At 43.0% G+C, this 22,934-nt stretch overlaps 1 protein-coding gene across 1 annotated transcript in view; it reads left to right on the top strand.

Moving 5' to 3' along the window:
- The first annotated feature begins 4,809 nt into the window (after positions 1-4,809).
- Positions 4,810-22,934, top strand: part of INKA2 (inka box actin regulator 2) — a 55,499-nt gene continuing 37,374 nt past the window's right edge. The window contains exon 1 of the mRNA XM_077481532.1: positions 4,810-5,213. Within this exon, the coding sequence (XP_077337658.1) occupies positions 5,178-5,213 (36 nt within the window). The 5' untranslated portion in view covers positions 4,810-5,177. The remainder of the gene's footprint in view (positions 5,214-22,934) is intronic.

Raw genomic sequence — 22,934 nt, 5'->3', positions numbered from 1 at the left:
GGAAGTAACCTCTAAATTAAACAACAATGCTCCCGCCCATAGTGATTCTACGGGCGGAAGCTAATTGGCACTTTCATTTGCGCCACAAGGCGGGTTAAAATCCCGCAAATGAAGCTCCACGTCTGCAATCTCATGATTGCATTGACGTGGTGTTTCCCATAGTGCACTGCGCCCGGCGCCCGGACACAGTGCACTTAAGGACCTTTTTTCTATTTTTTTTTTTTTTTAAAGGGCCAGTTTTAAAAAAAAAAATTTTTTCATTTTCTTTTTCATTTTTTTCTTTGGTGACTGGGGGGGGGGGGGGGGGGCGGCGACCAGGCGCCCCCTATGGACGGGCCGCCACTGCCTGTCATATTAATTTTGGATGGCATGGACAGATAAACAGTTCCCAAAAGACGCTGTCCAGGCAACTCCAAAACCGGTGGTTAGTGCCAAACGTTTGCCCATAACGAGTGACATCTTTAGGGGTATGTCGACCATCCTGACTACTTCTCCATTCAGTCTCCTCCCCAGTGTGGTCCTACAAGCGACCATATACTTGGCTTACTACGGCTTCTTGCGACCTGGAGAGTTCACCTGTAGCAACCCTACAGGCCAAATGCTACGTAGACGTCACTTGGTCCGCTACCAAGATCACTTCATCCTCCACCTTGCAGTTTCTAAAACTCAGCAGGCAGGCTCTGGGGTAGACATCCACCTTTACAAAACTAGCAATAGCTGGCGTCCAGTTACCATACTCAATCAACTGCTGTCACTCCTGCCAGAACAGCCGGACTCCAGTCCCCTTCTTCCTTTCCCTGTCAAACCCTTGCGTGCCTGTCAGTTCATGAAACACATAAAGATCCTTCTCCGCAACCTTCACCTAAACCCTAGCCAGTACTCCGGTCACTCCTTTCGCATTGGGGCATCCTCAGCAGCATCCCACCACGGGGTCCCAGACCATATCATTAAGAGGTGGAAGTCTACCTGCTTTGCCCGGTACATCCCCAATCCAAGTGAAGATGGCTCAGGCATTTACCAAACTTGCTCAATGAACAAACTTAAACTAATAAAACTATTCCCTACCTGAATGTTTTTGCCCCCTTATTTTGGTATACCGTCCAATAGACCAAGGCACACTTTCAGGTCCATTTCATGTGGTAAGTTTTATGTTAACCCTGTATGTCATCCATATCCGTTTTGGCCATAGGGCTCCAACCATAAATAGGAAGGCCAGTATGGTGGCCTGAATTTATGGGAGGAACCCGGGGAGTTATTTAACCAGCCCGCTCACCTGTGGTCTTTGTCGGTTTCCTGTGCATGATACTCACCCTCCCATCCTCTTTTTAGGGCATTTCACAAATATTAATTTCTCACAGATTATTAAATTCATTTAATTTTCATTTCATTTCCTTTCTAGGGTATGCCCCCTTATTTTGGTATACTACCCATTAGACGAAGGCACACTTTCAGGTTCATTTCATGTGGTAAGTTTTATGTTAACCCTGTATGTCACCCATATCCGTTTCAGCCATAGGGATCCAACCATAAATATATGTCATTTCAATTACGATTTTCAAGGAGGCCATGATGAGAGATGACACAGGGGTGCACCTGGGTCCCCATCAGGAGGAGAGAGAGATCCACAGCATACCAGACCAGGAATCAGGGAGCACCGAGAACACAAAAGCAGGAATAAAAACCTAAAAAACAAACAGTTATAGCATAGAAAAAACATTAAAGGCATAATAAACAACATAGAGGGCATAAAGCCCAAAAAGACGCACCAAAGTTCAAAAACAATGCTATTCGGGAGCCTCCACTCTTTCCTTGAGAAAAGGAGACAGTAGAGGCCAGTGAGCAGCAATAGGTCCCAGAAAGGTGACATAACTCAGAAGAGTTGAACTACTAGGGGTAGGTGGTAAGGCATCAGGAGTCCGAAAGGGGACCCGCTACATATATAAGGTGCATGTCTGCACCCTAACCTAATGTAAATGATTACACAGCAACTGGGTAGGAGGCCCCTGGGATAGCTAGGAAGTCAGCAGAAACCATCTCATCCAGTCAGGTTTTCCCCTGAGAGAGGAGGAATGTGAGGCTTGGCTGGATGAGCCATCCCTGGGTCCATTGCGTCATCTGTGGCATGCCGGGCGCCAAGGCTGTGGAAGGAATAGGATGGGGATCTCCGGGGATGCTCTCCAGTCAGGAATCTATCGACTATATCCCGGGGTGCAGTGGCTTCAGGCAGGACACTAATGAGGATGTTAACTCTGCAGCTCTTATTTTCAAAATCACTCATTCGATCCAGCAAAGAATTAATTCTTTGGTGCTGGGATTTACAGCGCTCAGTGAGTGCCTGCATGGTAGGGTTAACTTCCTCCCACTGTGACTCCAGGGCCTCTACTCTACCTTCAATATGTTCCGTATCCACCTGCAGGGCTCAAATGTTCTGTCTCAGGGTGTTCTCAACCCTGTTTGCAAACAGCTTCAGATCAGCCTTAGTGGGGAGGGAGAGAAGATGGGACTGTAAGTCCTTGTCTCCAAGCACTTCTCCCATATCAGAATGCCTGTTCTGGCTGCCTGAGCCCGAAGGAGAGGAGGGGGAATAAGCGTGAGTGAGAGGGGAGTCAGATGTGGGGAGGGGGTTGGAGAGGCCGCTCGAGTGGTGTGCTCACCTGGCGCCATCTTGGATGATTTGACTGGACCCCAGCAGGTCTCTGTAAAATAGACATCCAGCGAGTTGGAATGGCCCTGAGGGGTGCACCACCGGGGAGGGTTTCCTCTTAGAGGGCATGATAAGCTGCCAAAATCTCCCCCTCAAAGGGTTGCTGTGGGTGCTGAAATCCAAGCGGGACTCACGGAGCTCTCAAAGAACAGTGAATGCAGTGGCCACACCCCCTTTCAAAATGTGTTTAGGTGTGTTTAGGTGTGTCATGCGCTTGGGCGTTTATACATTGGCCAGAATATTTATCAAGTGGTAAATGTGCCTAGTGCTTAGGTGCCTTTAGACATTTTTACAAGCATTTGGTCATGTTGGGAATTTTTTATGCTCAAACTCCTCTCCTTTTTCTGCCTCTAAACACCTGTAAATGCCTCTAGTGTGCATGGAAACATAGGCTAACATGCAGGGGCCTTTAGAGGCAGAGAAAAAAAAAATCTCAAATGCCTGTAAAAGAGTTTTTGAGCTCAAGTGTGCATGAGGCCTTAAACAGACTAAATAATGTACACAAAACACAAAAGAAGAGAGCGCAAAGCCACCCTAGTGTAACTTTGCTTTAATATGGTAAAGTTAAAAACACTACAAACTCACATTGTGTGAGGATAGATACAGCATAAGGATTCCACTCTGGCCGCACTCCTGAAACCACCTCAAGATCCCGACAGGGGAAGGGGGAGCCATGAACGTTCAACCTAGTTGTCCAGATCCTGGCAGCATATCCGAGGCTATTCACCACCGCGCTCAACGTATAGATCCTACCTAATGCACACAGATCCTAATCCCACAGTTGCCATCACAGTGCGTTTCAGCAGAGAGGGACCTGTCATCCACCGGGTCAGCTGAGATCAACTCCGTGGACTCCGTGCAAGCGGATCCGCCTCGTCTAAATGAGGCCTTATAAAGAAAAATGATTTACTTCCAACGTTTTATAACAAACTTTTTCACAACTTTTTTTTCAACATTGTCTTTTTTCCTTCATATAACAAAAAAAACTAAAAAAATTATATACAAGTCATTAGATGTAGGGTTGAGTTACTAAAGGCAACTCCACTTTGCACTACAAGTGCACTTGGAAGTGCAGTCGCTTTAGATCTGAGGGGAAGATCTGAAATGAGGGGAAGCTCTGCTGATTTTAACATTCAGTCATGGGCAAGCTAAAATGCTTTGTTTTTGTTTTTTTCCTTGCATGTCCCCCTCAGATCTACAGCAACTGCACTTCCAAGTTACTTACAGTGCACTTGTAGTGCAAAGTGGATTTGCCTTTAGTAAATAAACCCCATAGTGTTGTATGTCCGGGTAGTTTTCAGGGCTGTTCACACCACAAAAACGCACTCCAGATCCGTTTCAGATGCATTTCTGAATTCGCGTTTTTGGCATGATTGTGATGCATTTTCTGATGCATTCCAGATGCTTTTTTTTCACTGTTCTGGTGCTTGGTGCATTTTTGATGCCTTTCTGATGCACTCTGCATTTTTTTGATGTGTTTTGCCACATTCCAGTACAATCCAATGGAGGAAAAATGCAGCATATTCTACTTTTTTTCTGGAACTGGAATGCCCTAGAACTGATCACACTGGTATAAATTTTGCCATTGGAAACCATAGAACCTACATTCCGTGCTTTTTTGATGCAGAAAAAAAAAATGACTGCATGTGGTGTGAACTGGCCCTCAGTCAAAGAATCACCGCGCTGAAAACTGAAAAATTGCCCGGGCTGGAAGGGGGATTAACGCAGGCAATATCTTTTATATTTGGTGTGTACGTTTTAATTGGCTGTTTTTTAATGTTGGGGTATAGTCGCGATTTAATTAAAAGCTGTCAATTAAAAAAAAAAAAATAATTACAAACTTTTGAAATTACATTAACACATTAAAGCTTATATGGCATTTCACTAATTGGATTTAGGTCTACATTAATACTTTTTTGTTTAGGATGAAGATGAATCAATTTATGGAAACATTCACAGAAAGCGCATTGTAAATTCAGTCTGCTGTAGCTACTCCCTCTTGTGGCCTCATGTTAATAACTAGTAGGACAGACATAGACAGGGCTTGTCTGCTCATCAAAAGGCACTGGCTTCTATTGGCTGCTGAGAGCAGCAGTTATCCCTTTTCATTGCTCTCTGCTTTAGGAAAGATTTGCATGATCAGAGAGCAGCATGTCAGCTGCTGTAGCTAGCTTCTCTGAGCTCCTACAGGAACAGCGGATCTCTCAGGACTAACATTAGGAAGCACATCAACTGAAGTCTAAAGTGCCGGCCACTGATCTCTAAGAAATTAGGCTGCTTATGCATTTTGAAACTATTTTTCTTTTTTAGTAGCATTAGCTCCCAAAGTGCGCTACAACAAGATAAAGTGAAATAAGGCTGGATTTGGCATAGGGAGCCCGTGTTGGGTCGTTGAGTGAAAAGAAAGACCTATCGAAGCATATACCATACAGAACAAATGGACTTGTGTTACTAGTCACACAAGACAGGAGGCATGGACCAGTACCTTCGCAGACTCAAGCAGGACCTGGTAAGAATACTTTTAGAGAGTCAAATCTCATATTTTTCTATATATTTATTTATTACAGGTATTTTTAACACTCAGACAATTTATGCATATATTGTACGTTCACAGTCCCTGACCTCAAAGAGCTTGCAATCTAAGGTCTCTACCTCACATGTATACATACACGGACCAATTTAGACTAGAAAAAAATTAACCTACCGGTATGCCTTTCTATTGAAAAGTGGAGTACCTAAACATATCCTCAAAATTTGCAAATGTATCCGAAGAACTAGAATATGTTATATACCTATTAGAGGTTGTCAGTGAAGATCAAAGCAATCGTTTGTAAAATGATTAGATTTGGGTAGTTTGGTTGGAACCTGCAGCTGTTTCAGCAAAAATATTTTAAAAAGGAATTTCAAGTAATTTTTAAAGAGCACTTCTATGGGTAATAGGAATTTGAACATGGACTGTCATTCCTTATCTCAGCACTCACCAATATAAACAATGATTTAACGAATATACAGAGCTTATCAAATATATAGTGTCTATTTAACAAAACAATGGCAAGAACCTATAATCCCAAGGCATGGAATCAAGCCATGACATAAAACAGTTATGGATGGTATACGTTTATTGATGGCAAGAGATTGTGTGTATAAAGTCTATTGCAAAGTCCTTACCTTTTTATAGCAGTTTAGGAATTCTTATACCAGACAGTAATAACTCCCATCACAAACTGCTATTGTCTTGGTGTCATATGTGTCTTACTGACTGGTTTTGAATACTTTAAGCTCATTTGTACAGTTTATAACATGTAGATTTAAATATCCTGCATACTAGAGTAAAGTATTCTATGATCCTAATGGTGTTAAGCCGCTAACAGCAATTCCCCGTCTACCATACTGCTGATAAAATGGAATGTGTTAAACAAAAGTGTATATAGAAAGGTATTATTTTTGTTTTGGAGAGTTAGACCCTTTGTTGGGTTTGTATTGCTGTCTGTCCATTCTTAAGAAGATGAATTCCTCTATTTGTCCTGCTGAATGACACTTTACAATACACATTGGGGGTTATTTACGAAAGACAAGTCCACTTTGCACTCAAAGCGCACTTGGAAGTGCAGTCGTTCTCAATCTAAGGGGTAGATCTGAAATGAGGGGAAGCTCTGCTGATTTTATCATCCAATCACGTGCAAGCTAAAATGCTGTTTTTTATTTTCCTTGCATGTCCCCCTCAGTTCTACAGCGACTTTACTTCTAAGTGCACTTTCAGTACACTTTCAGTGCAAATTGGATTTTTCTTTAGTAAATAAGCCCCATTGTGTATTTATAAAAACTTTGCAGAGCTATTCATCCTGACAAACTGCACATACATATGTTTTGTGCAAATGAAAAAAAAAATGTTATTAAACTATTTAATCTCTAGGTCACATGAGATTCATTCATACAGAATAGAATCACTCAGGGAAATACCATATTATCGTCTCTAGATGTATCACACAAAAAAAAATGTATTTGCTATAGCTGTCAGCTTCATTTAGGGGCCATAATGCCATATTTTCTTATTTATTCTATAACCATTTTTTGCATGATTAAAATTCAATACGTAGAGGGAATAGCTGGAAATAATAGATTTTGAATCTTGAGAATGAACATACATGTCGTTTTACAAAACAAGCTCTGCAAACATTTTTATGAATACACCCCAAAGAGATCAAGGAAAATGTGGGGGACACCTGTTTTTTGACAATCCTCTAAGACAAGATTTCTGTTCACTTTGGAAAGATTTCCTCTCATTTCCTGTTTTGTCTCCAAGACGGGAAGTGAAGAAAAATCTCCCCAACAGGAGCAAAATAGCAGAGCCTAATAGAAGTTTTAATACTTGTGACATTAATTGAATTTTTTCTATGTAAATGCAATCAACTTAACAAATTGGTATGACTGGATAGGCAATATCAGTGTGTTGCATTGCAGAAAGAATTGTTGTAGAATTTGGAATTTATGCCATCACTTCTAGTCAATCAAGAATGGAAAATGGAAAATTAGTGGTTTGGAGCCTTTTATGTAAAAATGTGACACCAGATCACTGTCGAAATACCAAACACCTATTCAACATGGCTTCATCCAGATTCATTTTGCTGATTACACCCAGAACACCATGACATTGGCTTCCTGCATAAACTAGGATAGCCATCAGTAGCTGTCTTCATACAATCTTTACAATGAACTGCATGTCTTCTGATCTCTGGACATGTGATTTGCCTCAATTCAACATAGAGATGAACAGAGGTTCTCAGACAACCCATGGTAGCTGTCAAAGTCTAAATAAAGACTTCCATAATTGAATTTTGTCTTTTCAGCCCAGAGAGAGAGAGAAAATCAATCATGTTTTGATGGAGGAATTTCCATTGCCAGTTATTGCATTCTCAGATTTTCAAGGAGGTACATTCAAGAAGCGCTGGGGCTTGGGAGTTTATTAATAGAGTTGTAAAGTGAAAGCTCATTGAGCTCTGGCTTTGCAGCTTACATGCAACTAATGCTACCATCCAATGGGTACCCAGGAATCTCACTTAGAGCTTTAACGAAAAGATCGAGCACCAAACCAAAGGCCTCCTAAACATCCTTAATAATTCATTTGTTGGCTGTTTTGTGAATCATGAAAGCTGTTTTGGGTTCCTTTATAAATTTAGTTGGGCACTCCTTCATTTGGTTCAAGCTCTGAAGGCTATTGTATTCTAACAGCTGTGGCACCCACAGCTACTGGCACTGACAAACAGTAATTGCATCTGTTAGAACGCAGCCATTTTTGGTCGATAATTTTCCACTTAGCTCAGCTGATTTTTAAACCAACTTATTTTGAGCCACACAGTGCTTGCAGGGCAATTCATGGACTACATTTTGGCCAATTCAGCTGGAATCAGATGAAATTTAAGCCATCTATTGTATAGAAACTTTGAGATTGAGCATGAAGATATTGAATCTTCATAATCAAGTAAGGACACCCTAAGAGACACTTTATCTAATTAGTGCAATGCTGTATGTCCCAACACCCCTTTCTTTGTTTTCTAGATTTCCCTTAATGGTTTCTACAAAATACTTTTCCTGTGTAGCAGCCATTGACACCCATCACTCACAGAATGTGTACATTATACAGAAAGGGAATGTTCAAAGCGCCTTTTATTCCTGTCATATGTTTACTTTTATGACTGTTTCCCAGCACTATAAAACTAAAAATAATAATAATTTTATCGTAAAATGATTGGTTACAAAGCTGTCTACTTTTAATTTTTTTTTTAAAGTGAAAATTTGTGTTAGGGTAATGGGCAAACAATGACAGAGAAAGATAAACTAGCGCAGGAAAGTCTTGGACTCACATTAAATAAAATGAAAAAAATAACAAACTCTGCTAGTGTACATAAGTTAAAAGCTCAAAGTTAGCCTAGTTTCACTTCAACAGTCAGCAGACAACAAAGAGATTGTGGGAAAGGAATTGTGGTGTCTATGTTTAGATTCTTTCAAGTCTACGTGCACCTGTTCTGATGTGTGCTGGATGGGAATGTTCTTTACAACTGAGACAGCTAAACACATGGACAGAACATTCCATGTCTTTTGTGATGGAACAGAACAACTGCTAAAGCAGGACATTCCGACATCACTTTCACATAAAGCACCAGATGCATTGTATGCTTTTTAAAGTTTTTGTAAAACCCGACAATTTAGCTTTTCTTATTTGCTCCATTTTGGTCTGTTAAATCCTAGACTTATTGTAAAAGAATACAGGAAGAAAAATTGAGTTTCCCCTTAGTTCCAGTCTGATATAAAGATTGCATGTTAAAAATAATAATATAGAAGGTTCAGTAGTTTACGAGGGAAGATCGATAAATAATGATATTGAATTTCTAATAAAACACTTATCTTGGAAATAAAAGCAATAAAAAATAAATATGGATTTTGGAATTCGCAAAGTAGAACTGAAGGTAAAACTTTTTTTCATTTTTGGATAGAGTAAGGGAGGGTTATAACCCGTCAGGTTTTTTTTCCTTTAGGGAGATTTACCTTCACTTCCTGTCCCGTGAGAAGTAAAAGGAAATGGGAGGGACATTCCTGGTAGGCACCATAGTCACCAGAAATAATTGTCCCTCTATTCCTATTCTGGTTACCAGTCACAATGACAACTAGAGAAGGTGAATCTTCCTAAAAGGGAACCAGACAGCAATAGAAAGCTAACGTTTTTAATCTCTCTCCACTCTATTTTTGCCTTTAGTACTTTTACAATAGCGAACGAGAAGCAGTTAAATGACATTTGGGCGGAACCACTCTTATTCTGGATGTCCTTCCACTCTTGGCACTCAGCACTGCGATCTGTTGTGTGCTGTGTCCCTCGGACACAATGCATCACCAATCGCTGTAAAAATCTGATGACATAGGATCTTTACCATGCGATCAGCTGTGTCTAATCACGGTTATCATCATTTCCTTTCCTCAGCGCTGTCAGTGTCTGAGGAAAGGAAAGCCGATAACCAGCTTTCCTGTGGTGACAGGGGCATTTACACTGATTATCAGAGCACTGATCATTAGTGCCCTGATTATCAGTGTCCATCAGTGCAGCATATTAGTGCCCATCAATGCCACCTATCAATGCATCTTCATCAGTGCCCATCAGTGCAGCCTATCGGTGCCCATCAGTGCAGCCTATCGGTGCCCATCAGTGCAGCCTCAGCAGTGGAAAAATTACTTACTTGTAAAATTGTACAACAGAAACGAAGGAAAATGTTTTTTTTTTTCAAAATTTTCAGTCCTTTTTCCTTTGTTTAGCAAATAATAAAAAACCCAGTGGTGATTAAATACCACCAAAGGAAAGCGCTATCTGTCTCAAAAAAATGCAAAAAAATTAATTTGTGTGCAGTGTTGCATGAGCACACAATTGTCATTCCATGTACTGCAGCTCTGAAAGCTGAAAATTGGCCTGAGTAGGAAGGGGGTGAAAGCGCCCTTTATTGAAGTGGTTAATGATAGCTGCCCCACTGGAAGGGTTCTGAAGCAATGGAGGTGGTGGCTGGGTTATAACATCTCAATGTTTGGCTTCCCTTTTTCTCGCAGTATAATGTTCACAGCACTCCCCAGAGGACGGACTGTCCTCTCCAGACTGCACTGAGAAAGAGATGTCACCAAAGGCAGGGGAAAGTGCTCAGAAAGCCCAGAAACTCCAGGCTCCACCTCTCTGCATATTACTGAGAAGTGATAAGAAGGGAGCAGGAACAGAAAGAGCAATAGTGAAGTATGCAGTGGCAGAGTTTTTGGCTGCCAGAAAAGTGCAGTGTCTGGGTGTTGGGGTGCAGTGCCTGGGGGGCTGATGGCAGGAAGGTTCAGAGTCAGAGGTTCAGTGGTAGGGGTTCTGGGGGGCAGTGAGGTGCCATGTCAATGTGCAGAGTGCCATGGGCACGGTGTTCTTCATAGCCCCGTGTGTTGAGTACATGTAAGCCTTCAGGGAGGCTTCTCTGGGAGTGCCAACTGCATTATCTTCTGAAGGTAAAAGTGCAAGGGTGTTTAGATATCACAGAGAGTGGTGTCATTAGTATTCAATTATTTTAAAGTACAGTTAGTCTCAGATACATATAGTATATAGCACTGTGTGCTGGAAGTGGGATGGAAACTTCCCTTTTCACTCCTGGAACAAAATCAAGTTTGACTGACCTCAGCCTTTCACAGGGAGAGTTGCCTTCTATGAATAAAGGCCAAAGTTTCCTCTGATTAGCTGAGTGAGATTGTGACGTCATCCAACCATTTCTCCACCTCAGCCAATGGGTTACTGAATGAACAAATGAAGCATAAAGGGAAATCAGATGGTCAAGAGAATGAATTAAGCTGAGGTAGAAAAATATAAGGATATAATGGACTAAAAAGGGAGACCATGCTATCAAACATATTTTCAGACAAGCTTAGTTTAAGTGGGGATTCAATGGTAAAAGGAAGATAGTGTAAATGACTGAATTGCATTATAGGTGAGGGTCACATGTGTAAAGTGTTTAAACCAAGACTTTTTTTTGCCTTGGATAAAATTGTGAGTGATTAGAATACCTCAAGGGATTTAACTGAATTCTGTGTCCCCTTTCCAGAGATTTACCCTGGCAACCACTTGTACTGGTACTGGAAATGAGGAAAAAAATACTTTTGAGTTGTCAGTAGGATAAGACTAGATAGGAAATTTTAAAATGGGGACACCTGACATATGTCTACAAAGAGGATAGTTTACATAGTAGGGGTTTTCTTACTTCTGATTGTGTCTACAAGACAGTAAATGAAAGGAAATCACCCTAGAACATCACTCCATAAAAAAAAAAAGTTTTAGTTTTAAATACATTTTAATTGCACGCTTCCTTCCTTGGAGTCCAGAGTTGAATTAGCTCTGCTTCTTGATTTCATACTGTTACAGATTGGGCTAATTAGTCTTGAAGCAGAGTTAATGTATGTCGAACTGTATCTAAGGGACCTTTCACCTTTGTTCTCTTTTTTTATGCGTTTAACAAGTCAGTCTTTTGGATTCTAACATTTTAGTTGACTTACAATACTCCTATAAAAATTGTATTCTCTGTAGTATCAAATTTGGTACTGTATATTGAGAAATCTCTACTAAGAGTGTGTGTATATATATATATGTATATATACACACACACATATATATATATATATGTATATATACACATACACACAGTAGCAGTCAAAGAATATCACATGTAATTGTTGAAATTGCCTTTAACAAATGCAAGTCTTAGCTGCACATCTACCCAGAAATGGGATGATGAACACGTTCTGACATGCCCTGCAGAGTCACAGCAGTGGAGCTGTGTGCAGGATTTACATACGGTCTGAAGGGCTTAATTAACCTCCTCCAAGTTTAATCATTTGCATAACTATATTTTCTGGGGAGGAGATTACATGCTGGATCCCCACATGTGTCAAAGCTGTTAAACAGCGCTGTATCCATTTTCTGGTGGAAAAGTTAAGGCAATCAATGAGAACAGATATTACCATGCAGCTTTCACTTAAATAACATTATAACTGCGCATTTGTCTGATATTTAAAATGTACCTGTAATGATAGAACTATGGGAGATAACCTAATTTGCATGGTGCTTAAGGATACAGGATTCAAGTCTGTCTCAGGGCTGTCATCCTGATCTTTACTTCTCTACAGAGTAAGGCTGGCCATACATGGAGCAAATTTCTTTCCTGCAATCACAGGTTGCAGGAAAGAAATTTGCTTGATTCCCCCATCAACACAGACAGTGTTGATGCAGGAATCCCTTCTGCTGGGCCATTGTTTTCTTCCATTGGGAGTAGGAGTAGATAGAGATTATCTCTTGCGTCTATAGCCATTCAACTTGGTACATTCAGGCTGCCCATATTGGCCAGTTCCTGCTGAAACTGCTAAGATTCAAACCGTGTATGGCTGGCCTAAGTCAAGGACCTTGATCAATTGGCTAAATGAGAGAAGTCAAAAGAGCATGGATGGAGAAATCTACACTGCTGGCTGTTGCATTCAGACAGTCGCAATACCCATGGCTGCCTGAATACCTAGACTGCATCTGACGATTTTCCACTTTTGATTTTAAAATGGACTTTGGTTGAGCCAGGTGGTGCTGACCGGGCCACCAAAAGCTCAAATTTCAGCTAAATCAGCAGGATTTGAGCCAAATTTGGCCAGCTTTAGGTTTCACTGGCTGCAAAATTGTTCCAGATCATGGACTCTCAAGGCACTGAACTCATGATCAGCTCTGGAACCTTTAACCTTTGAATGGGATGTATATGGATTTTGTACATATTTTTTTATTATTATTTATTATGCTTAGAACTAAAACATTAGACACTGCAAAAAAGCAGTGACAAAGCAGAAGACATGCAAAACATGTGGAATCAGAGAGTGTATAGTACTTTGTGAACAGGAACAGGTATGTGTGGAGTTTCGACAGTGAGGGAGACTTGAAGATGAAGAAACAATAGAGGGACAGGTGCCTAAGATTACTGTGTAGATGGAGGAGAGGTGCCAGAGAATGCAGAGTGGTCAATAAGAGGAGAGGCACTACAGAATGCAATGTGGACAGTAGGAGGAGAGGTGCCTGAAAATGCAGTGTGGACAGTAGGAAGAGAGGTGCCTGAAAATGCAGTACGGACGTTAGAAGGAAAGGTGCCACAGAATGCATTGTGGACAGTAGGAGGAGAGGTGCCATAGAATATAGTGTGGATAGTAAGAGGAGAGGAGCCAGAAAATGCAGTATGGACGATAGGAAGAGAGTATCAGAGAATGCAGTGTGGACAGTGGGAGAGGTGTCAGAGAGAATGCAGTGTGGACAGTAGGAGAGGTGTCAGAGAAAATGCAGTGTGGACAGTAGGAGGAGAGGTGACAGAGAAGGCAGTGTGTAGGCAGCAGGAGGAGAGATGACAGAGAAGGCAGTGTGGGGACAGTAGGAGGAGAGGTGCTACAGAATTCAGTGGGGGCAGGAGGAGGAGAGGTGCCACAGAATGCAGTGTAGACAGTAGGAGGAGAGGTGCCACAGAAAGCAGTGTGTACAGTAGGAGGAGAGTTGCCACAGAATGCAGTGTGGACAGTAGGAGGAGAAGTGCCACAAAATGCAGTGTGGACGGTAGGAGGAGAGGTGCCACAGAATTCAGCGTGGACGGTAGGAGAGAGATACCACAGAATGCAGCGTGGACAATGGGAGGAGAGGTGTCACAGAATGCAGCGTGGACAATGGGAGGAGAGGTGCCACAGAATGCAGTGTGGACAGTAGGAGGAGAAGTGCCAAAAAATGCAGTGTGGATGGTAGGAGAGAGGTACCACAGAATGCAGTGTGGACAATAGGAGGAGAGGTGCCACAGAATGCAGTGTGGACAATAGAAGGAGAAGTGCTTGAGAATGCAGCATGGACAGTAGGAGGTTAGGTGCCTGAGAATGCAGTGGGAACAGTGGAAGAAGAGGTGCCACAGAATGCAGTTTGGGCAGTAGAAAGAAAGGTTCCATAGAACTTGCTTTCATGCTACATCCATTCCTAGTGGCCAGCAGTGGAAGAGAACATTACAACCCCTATTTAGGCTACAGTCACACTTGTGTCGGTCGGAAACCTGTGCGTAATCACACATGTTCCGGACCTGCAGACAAAATGGCTTCTCTTTGAGGCTAGGTTTACATTACTGCAAATTGGATGCCAATTTCGCATAGCAGGAGATTGTGACTGACTCTCTATGGAGTCGGTTCACACATATCCGAAGCAGCTCCAATGTGAATTGCACAGGATTCCTGTGCGTCTTTTGGTCCGTATTCAGCCAGAAATTCAGTCTGAAATCGGACCTGAATCAGTGGAGATGCATCGGACCGCCTGCTGTGAGCTCCAGTAGTGTGAACCCAGCCTAAATGTTATTGACACCCCCACCCATGGGAAAACACAAAAGTATTTTTGGGTGCCATGTGGTCCTGTGCGGCTGTCTTTTTAAAAAGGGTCAGACTTTTTTCCGCATTTCCAAATCCAATTCCATCCAAATGAATGGGCTGCACAAGTGTGACCCTAGACTTATAACAAAAAGTTAAAACTAGCCTATCCTATGAGCAGCTGGTCAAGGCTATGACTCATTGGGGGAGATTTACTAAAACTGGTGCACGCAGCTCTGCATAGTAACCAAGCAGCTTCTAACTTCAGCTTGTTCAATTAAGCTTTGACAATAAAACCTGGAAACTGATTGGTTACTATGCACAGGTCCACCAGATTCTGTGTGCACCAGTTTTATTAAATTTCCCCAAATTATCTGTTGCATTTTATTTTTTTATCATTTAATACACACATCAAGTGTGTATATATATATATATATATATATATATATATATATATATATATATATATATATATATAGAGAGAGAGAGAGAGAGAGAGAGAGAGAGAGAGAGAGAGAGAAGGAAAAAAAAGAGCTAGATTAAACTATTTATAAGGATAATTGAATGTTTTGGTTAAAATTAATGAATAAAAATGTTTTAGTTTGAAACTCCAAAAAAATTAAAAATTAAATGCAGTATATTCTGTCTTCAGTACGTGTTCTTTGCTGACCTATAAAAAGTCAATGTGTAACAATAAGCATCCATAAAAGAAACCAAATCTGTCTTTGTCAGGCTGCTAATGGTGAAAATTGATACTGCTGAGTGCTGATCAATGGCAATACATTCTAGCAAGATGCCTGTTAGGCACTTTCCCACCCTACCATCTGACGACTTACAAGTCACTATCATATTACAGTTCTATACATAGAGTAAATACTTAGTTCACTGCTTGGGGCAATATATGCTATTGCGTACTATGCTTGATCTTTAGTTCAATATTTTGGTATATTAGTGTGGCAGAAATACACGACAAACAGGTTTACACTGGGGTTTTATTGGATAAATTTTGGCTTGCAGTTATTACTCATCTAAATTCCAGTTGGCAATGGGCCTTGTATTGACAAGGTAAAACATCATCCTGAGAGATTTAGTTGCCAGTTGTGCAGCTTTAGATCGTGCAGTCTGAGAAAAAGAAACCCTAAGCCCTTGTACACACGGTCGGAGATTCCGACGGAATGTGTCCGATCGGAACGTTTTGTGGGATATTCCGACTGTGTGTAGTCTCCATCGGACTGTTTCCGTCGGAGTATCCGATGGACCAAGTTTACCAACTTGTTGGTAAAATTTTCAGACAAAATGCTCTGATCGGACATACTCCGATCATGTGTAGAGAATTCCGATCGGACAAAGTGCCACGCATGCTCAGATCAAATTCCTCATCAAAGCTATTGGCTACTAGCCTGAACGTAGTCCCGTCGTAACGAAATAACGTCATCACGTTCCGAACGATCGGATTTTCCGACAACTTTTTCCGACTGTGTGTATATAACCGTTTCGGACAAAATCTGATGGACAAAATCCGACGGATTTGGTTGTCAGAATGTCCGACCATGTGTACAAGGGCTTACACATACCCAGTGAAGTTACTACTGGCCTCAGGTAATACACAGAGATTAAACAAATCCTCCTATGTAGGTTGTACCTGCTTATCTGCAGTCTTCTGTTCTCTACAGCTGTTCAAAATGCAGAACTTATACAGCTTGCCTGAGCTCCCAGAAAGCAGGGGGTAGAGCTGTGGTGGGTGCGTCGGCTGTAAAGCGCCGCTATTTTTAGCGTTGCCTTTATCGTCAATTTTGAGGCCCTATTCGGCTGCTAGCGGGGTGCTTCCCCCCCCACTAGCGGCCCGAGAAAAGATTAAAACCACTGCAGCGCTATGCCGGCGGTATAGCCGTGCTGTCCATTAATTTCAATGGGCAGGAGCAGTGAAGTAGCAGTGTATAAAAAGATGCTGCTTGCATTTTTGTTAACGTCCTGCAAGTGCACTGCTCCAGTGTGAAAGCCAGGCTTTCACACTGGAGAGACTGGCGGCTCTTTACAGGCGCTATTTTTAGCACTGTAGCTCCTGTAAAGCACCTCAGTGTGAAAGGGGTATTGCAGAGCTCAATGAGGAGAGCTAATTGGAGGGAAAAGACAACCCCCCCTTCACATAGCACACAGGAACAAGGCTGAGGATGTCAATCATAGGCTGTGTGCTGGAGATCCCTCCCCTGTCACCTTTTTTTCTCTTGGTGTCAGAAAACCTTGTCAGAAGTGATTCATGCTGATAGTGAAGGAATTGGGTAGCAGAGAGTAATTACACTTAGTGCCACAGATTTGAGATAAGTACACAATATAGAGGGCTCCGTTCATATTTCATGTCTGAAGTTTACAACCACTTTAAAGGTATTATGTAGTGGTTTTGTATAAATGATTATAGTTGGTGCAAAAAAAATAAAAAAATCTTCTTTTTTTTAAGTAATGCCTATTTTGTCTGGCCTACTTAGTCCGCCGAAACACATTTCAGCGGACAGTCCGCTCGTGTGTGGGCTTCAGCGGACTTTTTCAGCGTGCAGTCTGGCGGACTAAGTATTTCGGAATGTTGGAAATACTGTCCGCTGGACTCGCATTTCGGCGGACAATCCGCCCGTGTGTATGCGAGTCCGCCGTACTTTTGAAATGAGCAGACTTTTCCCGCCCGGAGAAAAGTCCGCTCATTTCGAGCGGGTATCCAGGTAGGCGGGGGGCCCGCGACGGAGACGTCGCTGGCCCCGCCGCCTGGTATGGACTTAAAGGGGAACCCCAACGCCGAAAAAAATCGGCGTGGGGGTCCCCCCCAAGTCCACAACAGACCCTTGTCCGAGCACGCTACCCGGCCGGCCAGGAAAGGGGGGGCCGCGCGGTCCCCCCACCCCAAAGCACCTTGTCCCCATGTTGATGAGGACAAGGGCCTCTTCCCGACAACCCTGGCCGTTGGTTGTCGGGGTCTGCGGGCGGGGGGCTTATCGGAATCCGGGAGCCCCCTTTAATAAGGGGGCCCCCAGATACCGGCCCCCCACCCTATGTGAATGAGTATGGGGTACAATGTACCCCTACCCATTCACCTGTGAAAAAAAGTACAAAAAAAACAACACAGGGTTAAAATATTTTATTGCACAGCTCCGGGGGTCTTCCGTCTTCGGGGGTCTTCTCGCCGGACTCCTCCACTATCTTCTTGTAGCTCTTTTGCTAGCGGAGGAGTCCGGCTTTCTTCCTCGCCGCCGGCCTCTTCTCCCGACTTCGGGGGTCTTGTCCCCCTCTTCGGTTCTTCTGCCGGGCCACCGCGCCTTCTTATAGCTCTTTTACAGGCGGTGGCCCGGTCTTCTGTCGCCGCCGTCGCCGCCGCCTTCCGTTCTTCTTCTTCTTCTCCAGGAGATGTTGACACGACGATCTCTCCGGCCGGAATGCCAGGGACGCGCTCCGCTGCCACTTATATAGGGACAATGGGGCGGTGTCACATGGCTTTATGTCACATGGGTTGGTCACATGGGTTGATGTCACATGGGGACTATGACATCGTAAGGGGGCGGGGTCACCATGTGACCAACCCATGTGACATAAAGCCATGTGACACCGCCCCATTGTCCCTATATAAGTGGCAGCGGAGCGCGTCCCTGGCATTCCGGCCGGAGAGAGCGTCGTGTCAACATCTCCTGGAGAAGAAGAAGAAGAACGGAAGGCGACGGCGGCGACAGAAGACCGGGCCACCGCCTGTAAAAGAGCTATAAGAAGGCGCGGTAGCCTGGCAGAAGAACCGAAGAGGGGGACAAGACCCCCGAAGTCGGGAGAAGAGGCCGGCGGCGAGGAAGAAAGCCGGACTCCTCCGCTAGCAAAAGAGCTACAAGAAGATAGCGGAGGAGTCCAGCGAGAAGACCCCCGAAGACGGAAGACCCCCGGAGCTGTGCAATAAAATATTTTAACCCTGTGTTGTGTTTTTTTTGTACTTTTTTTCACAGGTGAATGGGTAGGGGTACATTGTACCCCATACTCATTCACATAGGGTGGGGGGCTGGTATCTGGGGGCCCCCTTATTAAAGGGGGCTCCCGGATTCCGATAAGCCCCCCGCCCGCAGACCCCGACAACCAACGGCCAGAGTTGTCGGGAAGAGGCCCTTGTCCTCATCAACATGGGGACAAGGTGCTTTGGGGTGGGGGGACCGCGCGGCCCCCCCTTCCCCAAGGCACCCCCCATGTTGAGGGCACGCGGCCTGGTGCGGCTCAGAAAGGGGGGGCGCTCGCTCGCCCCCTTTCCTGGCCGGCCGGGTAGCGTGCTCGGACAAGGGTCTGTTGTGGACTTGGGGGGCACCCCCACACCGATTTTTTTCGGCGTTGGGGTTCCCCTTTAAGTCCATACCAGGCGGTGGGGTCAGCGACGTCTCCTTCGCGGGCCCCGCCTACCTTTAGACGCGCTCGAAATGAGCGGACTTTCCTCCGCGTGTGTGGGCGAGTCCGTTCATTTCAAAAGTAGGGCGGATAGTATGGCGGACTTAGTCCGCTCAAAAAGTGCCGTGTGTGGGCAAGTCCGTTCATTCGAAAGTATGACAGACTGTCCGTCGGATTGTCTGACGGACTAAGTTGGCCAGACAGTCCGCCACGTGTGTACGCGGCTTAAGGCTATCTTTATCTACTTTGACCTAAGCATCTATTTTTTTTTATAGAGCTCAATAGCTCACTTTGAAATCTACATATGGGATTAAAGTGGAGGGCCACCCCAAAAAATAAAAATTGCATTAATAAAATAAACAAAAATAAATAAAAATAAATATTTGTTCACTTACCTGAAACGCTGTTGCTAGGCAGTATGGACGGATTGGCCTCGGGACAGCCGACATTGCGGGATCGTTGGACAGGTAAGTGTCCTTATTAAAAGTCAGCAGTTACAGTGTTTGTAGCTGCTGACTTTAAAAAAGAAAAAAGCATTGGCCGGAACACCCCTTTAAATAAATCAGAATAGAGACTCCATCTCCTGCTCTAATCAGATGGCTCCCAACATTTAAAACAGAGAGAGACAGGCTGAAAAGAGATAGAAACCCATAGTGCTCTGTGAATCCTATATTTACAAAGATTTTATATAAATAGTAAAACAAAAGGAGATATAAAACTGGCTTAACCACTTCAATACCAGGCACATTTGCCCCTTCCTACCTAGGATAATTTTCAGCATTCTCGCATGCAACACTGTACCCAAACTAAATTTTTATCATTTTCTTCTGACAAATAGAGCCTTCTTTTGGTGGTATTTGATCAATTCTGGGGATTTTTATTTTTTGCTATACAAAATAAAATAAAATAGACTGAAATTTTTGAAAAAACAAAAAGTTTCTGTCATAAAATTTAGTTTTTTTCTTTCACTGATGGGCATTGTTGAGGAGGCACTGATATGTAGAATTGATGGGCACGGATAGGTGACACTGATGGACACTAATAGATGGCACTGATGGGCAGCACTGGCAATGAGGTACTGACAGGTGATACTGCTGGGCACTGATTGGCTCTGTGGTGGGCTCTGGTGGGTACTGGGAGACTTTATTCAGGGGCACTGACTGGCAGCTATTGGGCACTGATTGGCACATCTGATGGGGACTGTTGTGATAATCTCTGTGCTGATTATCAGGATAGACCCCCCTCTGACAGGGAGAGCTGCCGATCGGCCCTCCCTGTCAGCACGAACCAAGGGATGCCTTCCTGGTTCACGCGATGATCAGCTGTGATTGGTCACAGCTGATCACGTGGTAAGAAGCCTCTGTCAGAGGCTCCTTACCATGATCGGAGATGCTGCGTGTCAGACTGACATTGCGAACTTGCAATCGCCATGCTACGTGCCCCCATGGGCGTGCGCTGGCATGTTATCCTGCTGAACGTCATATGATGCCCTGTCAGGATAACAGAACCACTTCTCAGCCATGGGCCAGGTGGCAAGTGGTTAAAATACTAAAATAAATTACTCAAAGCCATTAGAATAGTTGACGAAAACATTAATTTTCGTTCTGCACTGTAGTCAAACCATCCCTTTCCTAAAATTATCCAAACTAAAGCATTAAAGAGGAAGTAAAACCACTGAAAAAAAAAAAAAACATCCTGCAAGACAAAGGCATAATGAGCTAGAATGCATAGCATACTAGCTCATTATGAATTACTTACCTGAGATTGAAGCCCCCGCATTAGCCCTTGTTCACCTCCTCCGACGCCGCCATCTATCCCAGAGTGACTTCCGGGTATTGCGGCTCCGGCGCTGTGACTGGCCGGAGCACGATGACGTCCCTCCCGTGCCTGCCACTAACAGCATGATCGCCTTTAGAAATGCCACGCTCAGTGCGCCTGTGCCCGATGTCTACGGTGCATGCGCCGTAGACATCAGTGCCGCTATTTCTGCAAATAGCTCCTAAACCTTTTAAGTTTGGGAGATATTTTTTGCACCTACAGGTAAGCCTTAATCTAGGCTTACCTGTAGATTAAAATGGTTGTAATGGGTTGGGTTTACAACCACTTTAAATATTCACTAAGGGCAGCAAAAGACCTTATTTTGCAGATAGGTCTGCTTACTAAAGATTGAATTGCTCAGTTTACTACCACAATTTCATAGATATGCCAGTAACCCAATTTCTTATTACTTTTTTTTGTAAGTGTTGGCAGAAACAAAATGTGGGTCACTTACTAAGCCCCAGCCTTGTTGCCACAGGGATGGAAAATAGGCAGTTATATATTTTAAATACATGTATAATTTTTATTTCTACAGAAATGTGAGACCTTTTGAAGTGAGAACACTGAACACGAGCAGCTCTGTTAAAACAGTAATAACATTTTTACTGATCTTGTTGGTAGAGGAGATTAGTACAAATACAATAGCACATGAAAGAAACTTGTAAAGTATTAATACTTTCCAGAAGCATGTAAAGTAGCCTGCGTGCTGCAAATAATCAAAGACTTATGTTTTTTTTTGCCCCTTGCACACAGATAATTCCATCACCATCTTCCTTTTTTAAGCTTTTTTTCAGTAAGTGAAAATATTTTCAGGGCCATTAACAGGTTCAGATGTATATGTATAGTTGGAAGAAAAACTGTTCTAAAAATGTGAATTGTGTTCTAGCAGTGATGTGTTAGGGAATCGGTGTAGGTTGGCCCGGGGCCTTGATCTAGCCTTGATTTTATTTAAACTTGTAAAACAATGAAAATGAAAAATAAAATTAAATATTTGTCACTGTTCAATAATTAATCTTTGCAGTGTTTCTGTTATTTTATATAAAAAAAATATATGTTTGTTTCCCCCCTGTTATTAGATGCATTACTTGAAAAAGAGGCAATTAACAAATGGCAAAACAGTAAAAGGTAACAAATACATTACACCACATAAAGAGAAATAAACAAAATGTTAGTGGTTGTAAAGGCAAAAGTCCATCTCGATCCAGAAATTCTACTTGAGAGACTCGGTTGTTCGGGACTCTCCCTCCTCATTGGCTGAGACAGCAGCGAAGCGCCATTGGCTCCCACTGCTGTCAAAGTCAGTGAGCCAATGAGGAGAGAGAGAGAGGGAGGGGGCCAAGCCACAGCTCCATGTCTGAATAGACACACCAAATTGCTATTTGGCTCGGGTGCCCCCTATAACAATCTGCTTGCTGTGGGGCCACTCAACAGGAGGGAGGGGTCAGGAGCGCTGAATAGGGAATCGAGAAGAGGGAAAACAGGGCTACTCTCTGCAAAACCACTGCACAGAGCAGGTAAGTATACCAGGTTTTTATTTTTAACAAAAAAAAGGAGACTTTAGCATCACTTTAAAATATATATATTTTTTGTGAGTAATAAATATATCTTTTTTCAGTGTAGACTTTTGGATTTTAAAGAGATTTAGGTATCATTGCCCTGCAAGCTTCTGAAGTTCAAAAGAACTCTTAAGTTCCTGACAACCTGATAGTGAGAAGCAGAAACCACAGCATTAACAGTGGCATAGTTACTTTATTAAAGGGATTGTAAATGTTTGTATTTTTTCACCTTAATGCATCCAGTGCATTAAAGTGGAAGTAAACCCTTCAATCGTTTTCAGTCAAGGAAGCTGCCATCTTGGCCTCTAATGATTCTTCAACTGCCATAATGCTGCACATGTGATCAGTTATGAAACCAGCCATTGGATGGTTTGAAAGTTTGGTTGAGAGCACAACCAATGTGAAAGTTAGCATTTCCGGCATGCCGGGAATGTAAGTGTTTTTTGAAACAGGGTTTACTACCGCTTTAAGCTGAAAAAACACCTATGAGTGACCGGCCCTCAGCCCCGATTCTACTTACCTGAACCCTCAAGCTTGTCCCATGGGGA

The sequence above is a fragment of the Lithobates pipiens genome, unplaced genomic scaffold (assembly GCF_037356315.1).
Source record: "Lithobates pipiens isolate NorthernLeopardFrog02 unplaced genomic scaffold, aLitPip1_a1.2 Scaffold_16, whole genome shotgun sequence".
Taxonomy (NCBI): domain Eukaryota; kingdom Metazoa; phylum Chordata; class Amphibia; order Anura; family Ranidae; genus Lithobates; species Lithobates pipiens.
The sequence above is the reverse complement of the archived record's forward strand: the minus strand, read 5'-3'. Positions and strand labels throughout refer to the sequence as shown.